At 40.7% G+C, this 17121-nt stretch overlaps 1 protein-coding gene across 32 annotated transcripts in view; it reads right to left on the bottom strand.

Annotated features, from left to right (window-relative positions):
- The window catches only part of GK (glycerol kinase), a 76910-nt gene extending 60009 nt beyond the window's left edge, over positions 1-16901 (bottom strand). For 25 of the 32 annotated variants that reach the window (XM_008989109.5, XM_008989110.5, XM_008989113.5 and 22 more), the window contains exons 1-3: positions 16709-16901; positions 6066-6139; positions 2922-3028 (exon numbers count right to left, since the gene is read on the bottom strand). In XM_008989109.5, coding sequence (XP_008987357.1) covers positions 2922-3028; positions 6066-6139; positions 16709-16786 — 259 coding nt within the window. In that variant the 5' untranslated portion in view covers positions 16787-16901. Of the gene's footprint in view, positions 1-486; positions 689-2921; positions 3029-6065; positions 6140-16708 lie in introns of all 32 variants that reach the window. The other 7 variants (XM_078362180.1, XM_078362183.1, XM_078362181.1 and 4 more) reach the window with 1 other exon arrangement.
- Between the last annotated feature and the right edge of the window lie 220 nt (positions 16902-17121).

Raw genomic sequence — 17121 nt, 5'->3', positions numbered from 1 at the left:
TGGCCTCCCAAAGTGCTGGGATTACAGGCGTAAGCCACTGTGCCAGGCCTCTCTCTCGCTCTCTCTCTCTCTCTCTCCTTTCTTTTTTTTTTTTTTTGACAGAGTCTTGCTCTGTTGCCCAGGCTGGAGTGGTGTGATCTTGGCTCACTGCAACCTCTGCCTCCTGGGTTCAAGCAATTCTCCTGCCTCGGCCTCCTGAGTAGCTAGAATTACAGGTGCCTGCCAATACAGCCAGCTAATTTTTTTTATTTTTTGTAGAGACAGGGTTTCATCATGTTGGCCAGGCTGGTTCTGAACTCCTAACCTCAGGTGATCCACCCACCTTTGCCTCCCAAAATGCTGGGATTATAGGTGTGAGCCACCATGCCCAACCTCCTTTACAGCTTTAACAGTCTGTGATCTAGAATTCTATACAGGCAAGCAAAAGCCTGGCCCTTGGCATTGCCAACTGGATAATTTTCTGGGAAAAAGATTAGCAGAACTGGCCTGGTATGGAGGAGCTCATGGGATGTTCTCTTCTGTGGCCAGAGGGTGGTAGCTGTAGAGATGGAAGTGCTGGGTCACTTTGGCTCAGATGTGGGCTTCACACTGGCCAGACACAGAGGAGTATAGAGAAGCTGCCTGTTCAATTCTTAGACCAGGTAGTGCAAGTGGAAGACAAGTCACTTGGGCTGGAGTTGTGCGTCATCTTCACATAAACCATAAAAACAAGAGAAAAAGGAATAGCACCCAACGGGGTCCAGAAAGCTAACATACCACAGCCTAGCTTACCTGTAAGGGAGGTAGAATAATGTCAAAGCCATGGTCAGTCACCCTGGACTCTACATTCTGGATATGGCTTTAAGCTGCCTGGATTATCTATGTCTTTGGTAATTTTGACAGGAGTGTGCTACTGAATGCCTATTATTTGTTTGCACTGCTTAGACTGTGAGAACTGCAAGAACAGCCCAAAGAAATTATCAACAACAATCACTAATGCACAACTAATCTAAAGTTCAGTACTGCAACCCTAAAGCAAATTTGAAGCCCTTCCACTTAGATGTAGGGACAAAAGGAGGAAAGGTTTAACATGTGCATGATAGTAAAAGTTGTTGATAAAATTTCAAATTGTAATTTTAAAAAATCTGCAATAGGCTGGGCATGGTAGCTCAAGTCTGTAATCCCAGAACTTTGGGAGGGCGAGGTGGGCGGATCACGAGGTCAGGAGTTTGAGACCAGCCTGACCAATATGGTGAAACGCTGTCTCTACTAAAAATATGAAAAGTAGCTTGCCTGTAGTCCCAGCTACTCGGGAGGCTGAGGAAGAGAATTGCTTGAACTTGGAAGGCGGAGGTTGCAGTGAGCTGAGATCACACCACTGCACTCCAGCCTGGGCAACAGAGCAAGACTCCATCTCAAAAAAAAAAAAACTGCAATAACAGAAATAACTCTATTACTGTTATGCATTTCCATTTATTTATGATTATCAGAGTAACATGTTTTCCATGCTTGAGCATTAGCTCCATTGTATCATTAGCACATCTAGCACATAGTAGGACTCTGTGGATTTGTAGTCTTTTTTTAAAGTGAGTTTTAATTTATATAAATAGGGGAAAGGCTCAGGAGTTATGGTAAGTATCAAAGCCAAGATGATGGCAATCAAGGCACCACCACCAATTGATGGTTGCTCTATCTATAGCCAAACTACCTAAAGAGGAAAAAAATAGCCCTTGAATGGTGAACTTGAAAATTTTGGGCTATAAAGTAGACAGCAAACTTCCACATTATGCTTCTACCTTTTATGCTCTTATATCAATCTTGGGTGGCTAGATTTTTTTTTCCTATATGAATGATGAAAGGTCAAATGTAGATATTCAATTAAAACTACTAGAACTTCACAGAGAAATCTATAACAATCTAACACCCTCAAGCAATTATTTCAGGGAAATTTTACAAGTGAAGAGTTTGGATTCCAAATACCCCTTCCCACAACATACTCCTTCCTCTAGTCTTTCTCTCCTTAGTGAAAGGTATCCTTATCTATCCAAGACCTCTGGCAAAAACCCAAGCATCACCTTTAACCAATCTCTTCTCTCAACCCCACTACTCTCTCTGATACCCCAACATCCAGTCTATCAGCAAATTCTGGCCCTTTCTCTCCACTTCCACTGCTACCATTATAGATCAAGCCACCATCTTCTCTAGGACTTCCATAGCAGCCTCCACACTGGTCTCCCTGTATCCACACTTATGCCTTTACCATCCACTCTCTACACAGCAGCCAGAAAGTTGCCTTTATATTGCAAGTCATCCCTTGTCACCTTATTTACCTTTTTCATGGCTCCCTATGATACTAAGAATAATATCCAAAATCCTAAATATGGCTGATGAGGCCCAACCCACTTCCCCAATTTGATCTCCTACTAAAACCCTCTACCCACTCTCACTGCTCAACATTTTTAGTCTTCTTTTGACATGCTGGCCTTCTTTTCAACCCAGAAATGTCCCAGGCTTATTCCTACTTCAGAGCCTTTGCATGTGCTACATCCTTTTCCTCAAACACTATTCTAGAAACTTGCATGGCTGACCCCTTTTGCCCTTTGAGATCTCAGCAAAAGTGTCACATCCTCAGAAAGGCTTTTCCTGGCCACCTAATCTAAAGCAAGCCCTTCTACACACAATCCACCATACCACTTGGTTTTTAGTTTGTGGATGGAACTTTTTAGTATTTGAAATTATATTTGTCTGCTCTTATTATCTTGTCCCCATCCAAATAAAGTCTCCATGAGGACAACTTAAATCTTCCTGTTTAGTGTTGCATCCTCAAGTTCTCCCAGAAATGTTTGGCACTGAATAGGCACTCAAATATAAGCTGAAAGAATAAATTAATGAATTTGATTAAGAGAATCATACCATGTGAGTAAAATATTTTATTAAAATACCTTTTATGTTGGAAATATCAATATTGAGCTGTCCAAGTTTCTCACATGTTTTCTCTATACACTCATAGACAGAATGCAGAATTTCCTTAGGATCCTGTTCCACCCATCTTTGAACAAAAGAAGGCATTTGGTTAATCAGTAAGAAGGCAAAACAAATGTAACTTTTTTCTATGGAAATGTTAATTTATGAGGGTGTGGCTGGTGCATACACTAAAATAAATCAGATAGCAAATAACATTCCACATTTTAAAGAAACGATTTCAAGAAAAGCCTATTTCCTTACAATTTTATTATTCTCCACATAGTAATTAATCATATTCAAGGAGGCCACTAATAGCAAGCCACAAACAGCAAATATCTACCTATTTTAAAATAATTTTTTCAGGCCGGGCGTGGTGGCTCACGCCTGTAATCCCAGCACTTTGGGAGACTGAGGCGGGTAGGTAGATCACAAGGTCAAGAGATCGAGACCATACTGGTCAAGATGGTGAAACCCCGTCTCTACTAAAAATACAAAAAATTAGCTGGGCATAGTGGCACATGCCTGTAATCCCAGCTACTCAGGAGGCTGAAGCAGGAGAATTGCCTGAGACCAGGAGGCGGAGGTTGCAGTGAGCTGAGATCGCGCCATTGTACTCCAGCCTGGGTAACAAGAGCGAAACTCCATCTCAAAAATAAAATAAAATAAAAAATAATAATTTTTCCAAGTCCAATAAGAAAAGAAATTAGTTACCCTTCTTTATATCCTGTGGATTTAATTAATTTTGATTATCTGCACGTTTCACAAATCACTGGTTATTTCTAAGTAGACAGAAATATATTTATTACTCTTGAGAATAATATATTTGAGAGCAAAAGGAATTCTGAAAAGTCAAATAAGTATACTATTCCTTTATGCTACTTTTTTCCCAAAATGTTTTTTTGGAATTTCGGGGAAAATCTAAAACTTATTCTATTTCATGTAGATAAGTGATTGGTCCAAGTTCTCAGACCTAATCTCAGTACAATTTTGGTAAGGTACCAGGGACTCAGAAGGATGAAAGACTAATTGTAAATTAGAAGAGTGAGAAGCCTAGGAGAAATATGGTAATTTGAGGAAGTCCAAAAGTGGAAATAATGCAAACTAAAATGATTCTAACCTAGGATACGGAAGTTGCAAAGGAATTCCAACTGCCTTTCTTCTCTTTCTCAGGCCTACCTAAATGCTTCCCTTTCCTGGGCTTTGAATTCTGTCCTTAACTTCTTTTTTTTTTTCTTTTGAGATGGGGTCTCCCTCTTGCCCAGGCTGGAGTGCAGTGGTGACACATTGGCTCACCACAACCTCCACCTCCTGGATTCGAGTGATTGTACTGACTCAGCCTCCTCAGTAGCTGGGATTACAGGCATGTGCCACCATGCCCAGCTAATTTTTGTATTTTTAGTAGAGATGGGAGTTTCATCACGTTGGTCAGGCTGGTCTTGAACTCCTGACCTCGTGATCCGCCGCCCATTGCAGCCTCCCAAAGTACTGGGATTACAGGCGTGAGCCACCGCACCTGGCCAGTCTCTAACTTCTTTTTGAAAACCCAGTCTCCTTCTGTGTATTTATAATTTTCATCTAGCCAAGATTCAGGTATCCTTTTTACAAACTGCACTGGGCTCGGGCTTGTGGACGGTCATGCTAATGCTGCTAATGTATCAATAACTTAGATTATTAAACAAAGGAACTATAAAATAGAACATTTTTTCACGTGAAGACAATACAATTTGGTAAGACGTCAATTTTTTTCTCTTTCTTAAATTGAGGTAAACTTTACAGTGAAATGCACAGATCTAAAGCGCACAATTTGCTGAGTTCTGACAAAAGGAAATACCCATCTAACCATCACCCTAGTCAAGATACAAAATATTTCCAGCATCCCAGAAAGTTCTTTCATGCTTCTTTCAAGTGAATCACACACCTCACAGACAACCACTTTTCTGATTCCTATCATCCTAGACTAGTTAAGACTATTATTAAATTTCAGATAAGGCCAGTCCCACCTGTAATCCCAGCACTTTGGGAGGCCGAGGTGGGTGGATCATGAGGTCAAGAGTTCAAGACCAGCTGGCCAATATGGTGAAACCCCATCTCTACTAAAAATACAAAAATTAGCTGGGTGTGGTGGCGTGCGCCTATAATCCCAGCTGCTCGGGAGGCTGAGGAAGGAAAATCGCTTGAACCTGAGAGGCATATGTAGGTCGCAGTCAGCTGAGATCGCATCACTGTACTCCAGCCTGGGTGACAGAGCAAGACTCCTTCTCAAAAAAACCAAAATTCAGATAAATGGAGTCATGCAGTACATACTCTTTTGTATCCAACTTTTTCATTTTCCATAATTCCAGTGACATTCTCTCATATTGTTGCAAGTATCTGTTAACTTTTTTAAAATTACTAAAATGGTATTCCATTGTTATCCATTGTACTGATGACAGACATTTGGGTTGTTTCCAGTTTGGGGCTACTTTTAATAAAGGAGCTATAAACATTCATGCACAAGTCTTTCAATGGGCATATGCTTTTATCCTCTTGGGTAAATTTCTAAGAGTGAAATGCTGCAGGTGTATGGTTAGCTTTGCGAGAAACTGCAACACAGTTTTTTCAAAGTGGTTATATCATAAGCATCATTAAATTTTAAATAATATACTTAACATTATATTTAATCACAATTACTATGTATGAATACTATTCCCAAAAATATGATTTTAGTATTAGATGATAAGATATGTGAATACTTTTTAAAAAACAGATACCTTTGTTTTTTTTTTCTATTTTATTGTTTGGGGTCCAGTACAGATACCTTTATTATAAAACAAACCTGACCCTGAAATCAGCAAAGCAGCATTTTTGCAATAATAGGAACGCAGAACTAAATGACTTCAAAGTTAATACTTTTGCTTTATTACTTTATTATTCCTTGCTTGTATGTAACTGAATTCCTAAGCCATCAATTCATCACATGTAAGATATAGCAAGTTATTGCATATTTTCTTAACTAATAACAACCTCTCAAATCTTTTCAGGAGGGTGTCTGGTCAAGTTAACTTAACAAATCCACAGGGCAAGTCGGGTGAGATGAACTAACAAACATAATGTGTCTTTACATATTAAATTAGGAAACATACCCTTCTCTTGGAAACTCTTGTTTTATTTCCACTTGATGATGACTAAGTAGTTCAGCTGTTTTTGAATTGAAAACCTGAAAAAGATATTACAATGTTAATGTAAAAATGCAAGCAGATATCAAAGATGTTTAAAATTATTCAGTAACTAAAGTTCTTGTTCACCGGTGGAAAAGTTCAATGAGATGAAATGCTATACAAGATGTTCAACTTCCTTTTCATACGGAATCATAAAAGATATAAGTCAGCCTCAGAAATAACTTCTCTTTAGGTAAAAAGAAACCTATTGAAGACAAAGGTAAATTAAGAGGCAATTTCCTATTCTTTACAAAACCAAAATGGTTCTCTAGTTATAGGAAATTTAACACATTAATTAATAGTATGGATTTCTTTTACAGAATAGGGAACCAAGAATAATAAAAGAGAGCTGATACAGTGCTATAATAGCAATGGTATAAACTTCCACTCCTCATTTATCCTGGAGGTGGAGACAGAAAGGGTCACAGATGCTCAGACACATAAATGCGTACTCCGTAGATTCCTTTGAAGTGAAATGCGGCTATGCATCTAGCTCTTATAAAGGGGAAATAGAAAAGAAAATAAAGGAAAAATAGAAAGCCAGATGCAGTGGCTCATGCCTGTAATCCCAAGGCTTTGGGAAATCATGGCGGGCAGATCACCTGAGGTCGGGAGTGCAAGACCAGACTGGCCAACTTGGTGGAACCCCATCTTTACTAAAAATACAAAAAATTAGCTGGACGTGGTGGCACATTTCTGTAATCCCAGCTACTCAGGAGGCTGAGGCAGGAGAATCGCTTCAACCTGGGAGGTAGAGGTTGCAGTGAGCCAAGATCATGCCATTGCACTTCAGCCTGGGCAACAAGAGTGAGACTTTGTCTCAAAAAAAAGGAGGGAGCAAGAGTACTGTTAGTAGAGGATTAAGTATATACTTGGTCCCATGCAGCTAAGTATCTCTGTGACATGCTTGTCATAAATTGCTGCCCCTTGATATAAAACATTAAAACCAATGGATGAAAGCTAACGAAGTGCTATCTTCTTTGTTAGTGCTAAAAATCCTCTAGAATTTAAATAACACTTTTTAAAATGTAGCAAGTTTTTCCTATATATTTTTTCCATGTTGTAGTACCTATATTTGAGTGTCAAAGTACTTAATCTTACAGAGTAAGATGCATATTTTGATTAAAATTAACTTCCAAAATCACTGTAATTACAGCAGTGAAGTCACTTCCAATTAGTAAACTGTTTCCATACCTAGGGTTCCTGTGGGAGAAAATTACCTGTTCAATGTAAACTAAGAAAAGAAAAAGCATTGAGTCTATAAGTTGTTGCCTCCCTCCTTTTACATCACACATACCCCCTTTCCCCCTTTCTGGAGGAAAAATAAACATAATGAAAGCAAGAGGGCAAACTCTGAAGTCCTTTGAGGAGATAAAACATCTTACGAGTCAAAGGTTAACTTGACACATCATGTATCATACACTAATGTGATAGCCCTCTGATTTACAACGTAGCATTAGGGTATGTCTCTAGAAGGCCAGTTCCATTTGCCCTGTTTTATTCACTGAAGTGTCTCTAGGAGCTAGAATAGTGCCAGGCCCAGAATTGGTACTCAATAAGTATTTGCTGAATGTGCAAAAATATGGTCTATTACATGTACTTATTTGGACAAAAATTATCAAATAAAATGAGAAACATGCAGAAAAACCACTATAAGAGGGAACTCCAGCTGTATTACTTTTATTCATATTACTGTTGCTCCCCTGCTACTCTCAAATCCCTAAAGGACTCTAGGTTACAAAACAAGATGTTGGCCAGGTGCAGTGGTTCACGCCTGTAATCCCAGCACTTTGGGAGGCTAAAGCATGTGGATCACGTGAGGTCAGTTCAAGACCAACTGAGCGAATATGGCAAAACCTCAGCTCTACTAAAAATACAAAAATTTGTTGGACGTGGTGGTGCACCCCTGTAATCTCAGCTACTCAGGAGGCGGAGGCAGGAGAATCACTTGAACCCGGGAGGTGGAGGTTGCAGTGAGCTGAGATCACACCATTGTACTCCAGCCTGGGACACAAGAGTGAAACTTCATCTCAAAAAAAAAAAGAAAGAAACAAGGTGTCCCTTTTTGCTGGCTGGATTCATAAAAACCTCAATAGCAGACCTATGGGGCTCTTAATGGAGTTAGACCCCTCTTCCATCACCTCCCAGTTTCAACTAGGGCAACGTCAGGGCTCTTATGCTAAAAATGAATTCATAGATCTTTGGAAGAGACACAGAAAAGGGAAAGATTTTGGTAAATTCTACTTGCTCTATTAGACCATAAAGCTATCCAATCAAACAACATTAGGACATACCAGGATGGAGCCTAGACCTCCCTACTTAAAGCTCTGAAACTTAGGAGACCAACGCCACCTTTAGGTGTTTAGAATCTGACCCTGTGTACTACTCTCAAGTTTGTGGGATACGTTTTGGATTTAATATTTTTTGGAATCTGCAATGTTTTTATATTTATTTTTTTGAGACACAGTCCTGCTCTGTTGCCCAGGCTGGAGTGCAGTAGTACAATCTCAGCTCACTACAACCTCTGCCTCCCGGGTTCAATCAATTCTGCCTCAGCTTCCTGAATAGCTAGGACTACAGGCGCCCAGCACCACACCCGGCTAATTTTTGTATTTTTAGTAGAGATGGGGCTTCGCCATGTTGGCCAGGCTGGTTTTAAACTCTTGACCTCATGGGATCCACTCACCTTGGCCTCCCAAAGTGTTGGGATTACAGGGGTGAGCCATTGCACTCGGCCTGAAATTTTTTTGTGTGTAGCCTGTCCAGCAAAAATATAACCCAAACCAAAAATGCAAGCCATATACTAATTTTAAATTTTCTCATTAAAAAAGTAAAAACAAACATGGAATTAATTTTAATGACACATTTAAGCCAATATATCTATAAATTGTTTTGACATGTGATAATTATAAAATATCAATGATTTTTTTACTAAGTCTTTGAAATCTGGTATATATTTTATACTTACAGCCTACTCAATACAGATTAGCCACATTTAAAGTAATCAGTAGTCACATGTGGCCAGAGGCTATTGTACTATACATGAAGTTCTAGAGTATTTTCTTCCTCATATATCTAGTTTCACATGAAGCCCTCTGGCCATTTGTTTGTCAGCAGATAGACAAATGTACAAAGAAGGCTAATAATGTTTCCACAAGACTCTATGGTGGAGGGTAATTAACTCCACATTAGAACACAGTGCCCAGAGGCAAGAATGCTAGTTTGATTTTTTTCAAGTAAATTTCAGAGATCATTGCGAATTAGATAGCAGTGGCTGTACCATTTGCTTTATAAAATGTCTAGTATGATCATTTCTTTGGGAGGGTGAATTTGTTTGTTTGAGACAGGATGTGGCTGTGTCACCCAGGCTGGACTACAGTGGCATTATCTTAGCTCACTGCAACCTCTGCCTCACATAGGGCTGTCAAGGCTATGAAGAGGAGAAAGGACACATAACCCAGAATTATGGGGGTCGGAGGAGGGGTCTCAGAAGTGGTAACTTCTAAACTAAGACTTCGGGTTGAACAGAAGGGAATCCATGTGGGACAGTGGGCATAGGAGTGCAGGATGTACAGGTGGGCGAAGGTGCATAGTACTTGCTGAAAGGATTGGAGGGAGGCCAGGCTGGGACAGAAAGAGCAACTGGAATGTGTCTGCAGTCCAGGTGAGACATACAGGGGCCGCCACTAGGAGGTCAGCTGTGATGGGGTTGAGAGCAGTGAAGTGCAAGTGCAGAGATTAATTCAGGAGGTACAAGCAGGAGAAAGAACACTCAGGGATGACAAGCTACACGTCAGCGCAATTGAGTGGGCAGTGTTTCCCAGGCAAGGGATAGGGTGGGAGCAATAGCTTCAGGACAGGAATGCATAGGAGATTACACATTGTGTGTTTGAAGGGTTGCTTGGGCAAAGAAGTGGAGATATCAGTAATCAGTTGCTTCTATTTTAGGTCATAAGCTTAAAGAAAAAGATCCGTTCCCAGACTTTTGTGTGGGCCAAAAAAGTAGATGAGAACGTTATGCTTGATGTGATGTGGAGGCAAAGAGCACATACAGACCCCAGAAGCACAGAGAGCTAGGGGACATTGAGCTCCAGCCCTGCCCACATCAGCTATTTGACATTTTTTTCTCAGCCTCTATTTTTCCATTTGTAAAAGGATAATACAATATTTCTCAAGAGCATTTAGCACAGAATAGGCAGAATATACATCCAAAAGCTGTTAACACTAAGATTGTTACTACTACCGCTACTATTTTTATAATTACTATTACGACAATTACTACTCCTACCACCACTAATGGATGACAGAATAAGGATTAGAAATCACTAATTCTGAATCATGAATATAGGAAGCCAGTCTTATATTCATCACTAAACTTAAATCATGTCTCAATTCCAGATTTTGTTTTGGGGGAAGGGCAATTTAAAAAGGAAGAAACAAGGAAAGTGCACATAGGATGAGAATTTAGCTCAGTGAAGACACAGTATACACCCAGAAGATGTAACCACTACTGTCACTGCGGCTACTACTGCCACATCATTATTATTACTATTACCTATAAGTGATAGTATCACAATTGGAAGTCACCAGGTCTATATTCAGCTCTATGCCCAAACTATGACTCAATTCCAGATCTGAAGGAGGAGAATAATTTAAAAGTGAAGAAAACAAGAAAATTTGTTATGTTTAAATGTTTGGCTGGGCCTGGTGATTCATGCCTGTAATCCAGGAACTTTGGAAGGCCAAAGTAGGTGGATCACTTGAGGTCAGGAGTTCAAGATGCGCCTGGCTAACATGGTAAAACCCCACATCCACTAAAAAAACAAAAATTAGCTGGGTGTGGTGATGCACACCTATAATCCCAGCTACTGGGAAGGTTGAGGGGGGAGAATTGCTTGAACCCAGGAGACAGGTTACAGTAAGCTGAGATCATAATTCTAGTCAGTCTGGGTGACGGAGCAAGACTGTCTCAAAAACAAAACAATGTTTCAAAATAAGCTTCTGAAACAGCATATGTATTCTCTGCCTTATAACAAGGAGAGTTGTGGAGAGCCAAAATACTCTTTACTAAGTAACTGTCCTGTAGGCTTCCTTGATTCATCCTATGACTAACTCATCTATCCTATCATAAATGTGCACATTCATTTCCCTCCCCATGTGATGTCCCCACTAGTGTACTCTTTTATGACACACTAAACTTTACCATGTGATAAGGCATTATTCAGAAATGTAAACTCCCTCTTGAAAACACCATACTACATAAGTGAGTGACTGAAAATAAAAACATTAGCCGCAAGTATGTTCCATGCTAAATTTGACCAAAAAGGGCATCTTCCAACAAGCCACAGAAGAAAACAGCAAACAAAATTATGTTTTTCTTAAAAATGAAATTGTAGTAAATGGCACAAACATACATCAAATACAGCTATAGTTTCTGATTTTGACTTGTTCCAAGACGCCTCAAGTTTTAACTGTTTATTCTTCTAATCCAAGCATTCCAGTCAATACACCTAAGTCCTTGTAGGTCCCTTGCTGCTAATGTTGATTCATGTAACGTGTATCTACCACATGCCAGATGCTGTGTCAGGCTTTGGGAAAGAAAAAAGACATGTTACTGTCCCTCAAAGGCTCAAAATTGAAAGCTCTTACCACTTAGTCTTGTGACAAGAAGACAAGAGTGGGTGGCAGCTCTCTGTTGAGAATGTGTTCATGCTACTTGTGTAACATGACAGGCAAGGAAACAAGCAAATGTAGTGGGGAAAAAAAGAAACAACAAAAGAATCACTCTCATCACAAGAGTGGCCTCATTCCACTTGTGAACCAAATTAGTTTTATGAAATTTATTGTTCATTAGTCCATGGCCCATAACGGGTGCTTAATAAATGAGTTGAATCAATAAATGAAGGAAAGAGGAAATCCATCTGTAAGCCTTATGAGATCTCTAAGTATGATGGGACAACTGGGGCCAAGGGAGTGCTTCCTGCCAAAACAAGCACTGAGCTATAATTCTAGTCATTCTTTACATGGACTGTCTGTTGAAACGAAATGATTATGTAACCATTATCCACGGTGACACATCTGAGCCCTGCCTAGGACCCACTGAATTTGAGTCACAAGATGATCATAACCCAGAGTACTCATTCAAAGGCAATATTTTTAATACATTATAAAACCAATTTATAACTATGTTTTTCTTGGTGAAGATTCATTCATTTGTGACAATAATCAGAATTGACACTTGATAGATAGGTGAGAAAGTGGCCTCTCTCATCTCCCCTTCACAGTGCTCTAGACAGCTAAGGAACCCAAGGCAATAGTCAGGAGGACTGGCTTCAGAGTATAAGAGACCTGGACTTGAATCCTAGCTCCACCTAGTTACTCTGCGACCTTGGGCACAATCCTCAGCCACAGTTTAATCACCTGTGTAAAGAAGCTTACAAATACTATCTACATCACAGAGTTATGAGGATTAAATGAGATAATGCTGGAAAAGTCCTCAACATAGTACCTGACACATTTCAAGTCATAACACATTACAGGTCTTTAAAAAAAATCATCACAGTGGGGAAAAAATTTAGTTACCAAATTAAAGAAGGAAGTTGATTTTTAAGCTGAAACTTTCGACTTACAAAGAAATGGCCCCTCCTTAAACCTGTTACACTAATTTTCTTTCCAAGAAGTTCCTACTCTGCAATCTGAGTTACTATGTGCCAACCCCAATTCACTTTCCTATCAGATAAGTTGGAAATTTGCCACTAGTACAAAGCATATGCATGAAGTCCCAAGATTAATTATTTGACAATTTGATGAAGAAATGAACATGTTCTATTGTATGTCTACTGCTGAAATTTAAGAAGAAATTAACTAACCAAGCGTACCCAAGTAAGAAAGTTTTAAAAGGTAAGAAAACCAGAATTAAAATTTAGTTAACTTATTAAAGAGAAATAAAAATCTACTTAGTAAACATGCATAAAACACTCACTAAACAGTCTTTAAGTGCTGTTCCTCTTTGTATTTCATGAAGCATCTTGGTCAACATGACAAATAGCTTTAAAGGAGGTCCCTGCTCCCAAGTACAGCAGTTATACAATTATAATACAAGAGGGAAGGTAATCAGAGCTATTTTTTTTTTATCAGGGCTATTAATACAAGTATTTTTAAAAGTGCCATAGGAAGAGGGGGAAATTCTGAACAGGTTTTGAGGAAGACTTACACTAGAAGGTGGCAGTTGAGTCACTATTTGGAGGTAGAGAAGCAGATGGGGGATAGGGATAGAGGCATTTCCCCGGGATGAAAGAGCACAAATAAAGCATTTTCTCCTTATGGGAGAATGCTAATATTGCTAACAGAGAAAAAAGAAGAAGAAAGCTTAGAGGTTATCGGTCTCAGGAAAGTTGAGTTAAATGTGCAAATTTAATGAATAATAGCCAGGAAATTGTTTAAATATCTTTAACTTTATAAGCTTCCTTATGACAGCTCTTATCCACTGTATTCTTTCCTGAGAAGGAAAAATTATTTTTCAGTCATAATTATAACATGGAGCAATATGACTGGAATAACTCCTGGGAATCACCTTGTGATTTAAGCACTTAGTCAGCAAATCTTTTATCTGCATTTTGCAAGGAGTAGTTTAGCAACCTGTTTCCTTATAAACAAAGGAAAAAACACCTTGCTAAACCATTCTCAAGTTTTTCACTACTTCACACAGGATCTCTAAGGTATTTTTATTTGCCTCTAGAGCATTATTTCATAGTTGCTTCTCAAGGAGCAGACAACTTTACTGATCAACTTTTATACATTACTCTTTAAGTAATGTATAAAAGTTGAGATGAGATGAGCATGAGCGTCTCCTGAATTTGCATCTTAGTTTATATGCAATGAGACCAACTTATTTATATACCTCACAGAGCCCAGTAAACAGGAGCCAATTTTTGAAGGCTCATGTTGTTCATGTTACACACTGAACAACTGATTGTGGTAATATGAAATTGATCAACTCCTTCTTCATTGATGTAGTAAGATATCTTTTGGGCAACAAAATCTGAGGTACCAGGAACAACCTGCAGTGGATAAAGAAGATTGCTGGGCTACATGGACAGCAATAACGAAGAGTCAAAAAGAAGGCACAGACAGTTCAAGCTGACTCCTAAAAAGAAAGCCTACAAAGTTATGAAATATTTTACCCATTTTCATATTGAATAAAGACTGTATAAACTTGAGAACACCTGCCATGCTTGGTTTGGCCCCCACAGTGCTTTATAAACTAATTGCCAACATTTAAGTATTGAAAGATTCCATTGAAAACTCTAGACTACCAGCTTTTAATCTGAAGATCTGGCAGCACTGGGCTTGTGTTCCTGCTTGGCAGCCACTAGCTGTCCCCTTGGCCTAGATATCTCTCTAGTCTGCTTTCCCCCTTCTACCTGCCTGGTCCCTGCATGCATTTGTGTGGGCAATTCTTGAATACGACTTTAAACATCAACCCACAGTTAGTTCAAACATGTCTTAATGGTCTTTCTTAAGTTGGGAAGATGATGATTGTGTATATTATGTATTGATCAAATCTGGTAAAGCAAACTTTCTTACTTTTGATTCAGGATTACCTTATAAACATTTCTATGAATATAAGACAAAGTGAAACCTGCCCTGTGTGATCAAAAGATAAACAGTGCAAAAGACAGTGGAATTATGCCTTAGCAGCTCAAACCAGGATAAGTAATTAAATAAGATTCAAACCAAAATTAGACTGAAAGCTTCTCACTCTAAACAAAAAAAATATGTGTCAGGATCAAAGTACAAATGCAAGTTTTAGTCAAGTGCCAGCTTTGACGGGACTTTGAATAAAATATATATGTTGTATGTAAAGGCCTATGTATAAATATACACATGTGTATATATGTATAGATATATACATACAAATATTTCCTGCGTTATTCCTAAAATAATGCAGGAAAACATGATTAGAAGTAAAGTGAAGAGCTAAATAATCATTATTTATATCAACTTGCCAGGTTGGTCAAATATCCATTGAAAGCATGGACTTTTATCAGGAGGCATTCATTTTAATTACTTTTATTTATTATTTGTTTATTTTTTCAAGACAGAGTCTCACTCTGTTGCCCAGACTGCAGTGCAGTGGCCCGATCTCAGCTCACTGAAACCTCTGCCTCTTGGGTTCAAGCGATTCTCCTGCCTCAGCCTCTCTAGTAGCTGGGACTACAGGCACATGACAGCACGCCCGGATAATTTTTGTGGTTTTGGTAGAGATGGGGTTTTGCCATGTTGGCCTGACTGGTCTAGAACTCCTGACCTCAAGTGATCCACCCACCTCCACCTCCTAGTGTTGGGATTACAAGCATGAGCCACCAGGCCTGTCCCATTTCAATTACTTTTACTTTTTATTTAGTTACTTACGTATTTATTTATTTATTTTTATTTTCTTTTTTTTTGAAGCGGAGCCTCACCGTCACCCAGGCTGGAGTACAATGGTGTGATCTCGGCTCACTGCAACCTCCGCCTCCCAGGTTCAAATAATTCTTCTGCCTCAGCCTCCCAAGTAGCTAGGATTACAGGTGCCCACCACCATGCCCAGCTAATTTTTGTATTTTTTAGTAGAGAGGGGGTTTCATCAGGTTGGCCAGGCTGCTCTACAACTCCTGACCTCAGGTAATCCAACCGCCTCAGCCTTGCAAAGTGCTGGGATCACAGGCATGAGGCACCACGCCCGGCCCAATTACTTTTAAATTATCTTACTGAACTCAGTGCTAGGTCACTTTAAGAGCAAGTTTCCTAATTGCACAAAAATTAATCAGCAGAGTCACTTAAATAGCAATCTTTTGTGGTAAAACTGTGCTGCCACACACGATAAATAAGAGAAACAGAATTTCCGTCTCCCATTATGCTGGGAAGCACAGTGAGGACAATCATTTGTTTATAATGGACAGTCTCAGAACTGAAATTTCCAAATCTTCGGAATTAAATATTCTGGCAAAAGCAGTGTAGTGTGATTGTTTCCTAATTTGTTCTGCCACCCTCCCCACTATTCAACCCTCTGCAATTTCTGTGGGAGAGGATGACAACGCATCATCACTCCAATACTTTATTCGTTCTACTGCTGGAAAGGGCGCTGTGTTAGCTACCACAGCCGTGACACAGCTTTCCCCCCATCCAAGGACGTCCTGTGTCTCGCAGGCCAAATGCTCCTGGGGAAGACCACGGTAGCCGTCAATGTGGCCACCTGTCCCCTCCTGCAAGCGGGCCGCTCTTGGTGGATGCTCGGACAGTCCCTGCTCCCTTTGGGGGAGGAGTCACCCCACTAGTAGTTGACCCAGCTTCGCTACCAAAACTGCGACCGTTCAACTCGGCCGTGGAGGTCACGAGAGGCCGAGGTCCCCCAGGACCGGGTGGAGCACCCCCAATATGGTAGGTCCCGTTCCGGCCTCCCTCGCTTGCCCAGCAGCCGGGGTCCCAGGCTGAAGATACGCGGGATGGGGATACAACAGCCACCACCTCCATCCCCCAACTCCCGCCCCCGCTCAGCGCCTCTTCAAATGTCACCCCGGGCTCACCAAAAAGCGCGTCGAACTGGTGCCCTGGTCCACCGCCCCCACCAATGGCCCCAAAACTGCCTTCTTTGAGGCTGCCATGAAACCAGCTTCAGGCCCGCCGGCGATTGAGGCCGGTCTCCGGGGTGACGGCGGCAGGAGGGGGAGCGGCGGGTGAGGAGTCCTGTGAACGAGGCCGCGCGCGTCAGCTGAACGCTCGGACCGCGCTCGAGGCGGCCCCTTTACCCGCGCGCAGCCTTCTCACCCCGCCCCTCCGGCCCAGGCCCCGCCCCCCACCGCGTTCCCCAAGGCTCCATGGGCGTGTCGGGGGAGGTGGGGGTGGGCGCTGTCACCTGGGCCGGCCAATCAGCGAACCCAAAGAGCCTAACGCTCAGACAAGCAGAGGGCGGTGATACGTCACGGGGGCGGGGCCTGGG

Source organism: Callithrix jacchus, chromosome X, assembly GCF_049354715.1.
Source record: "Callithrix jacchus isolate 240 chromosome X, calJac240_pri, whole genome shotgun sequence".
NCBI lineage: Eukaryota > Metazoa > Chordata > Mammalia > Primates > Cebidae > Callithrix > Callithrix jacchus.
Note: the sequence above shows the minus strand (reverse complement) of the source record. Positions and strands in the feature narration are given on the sequence as shown.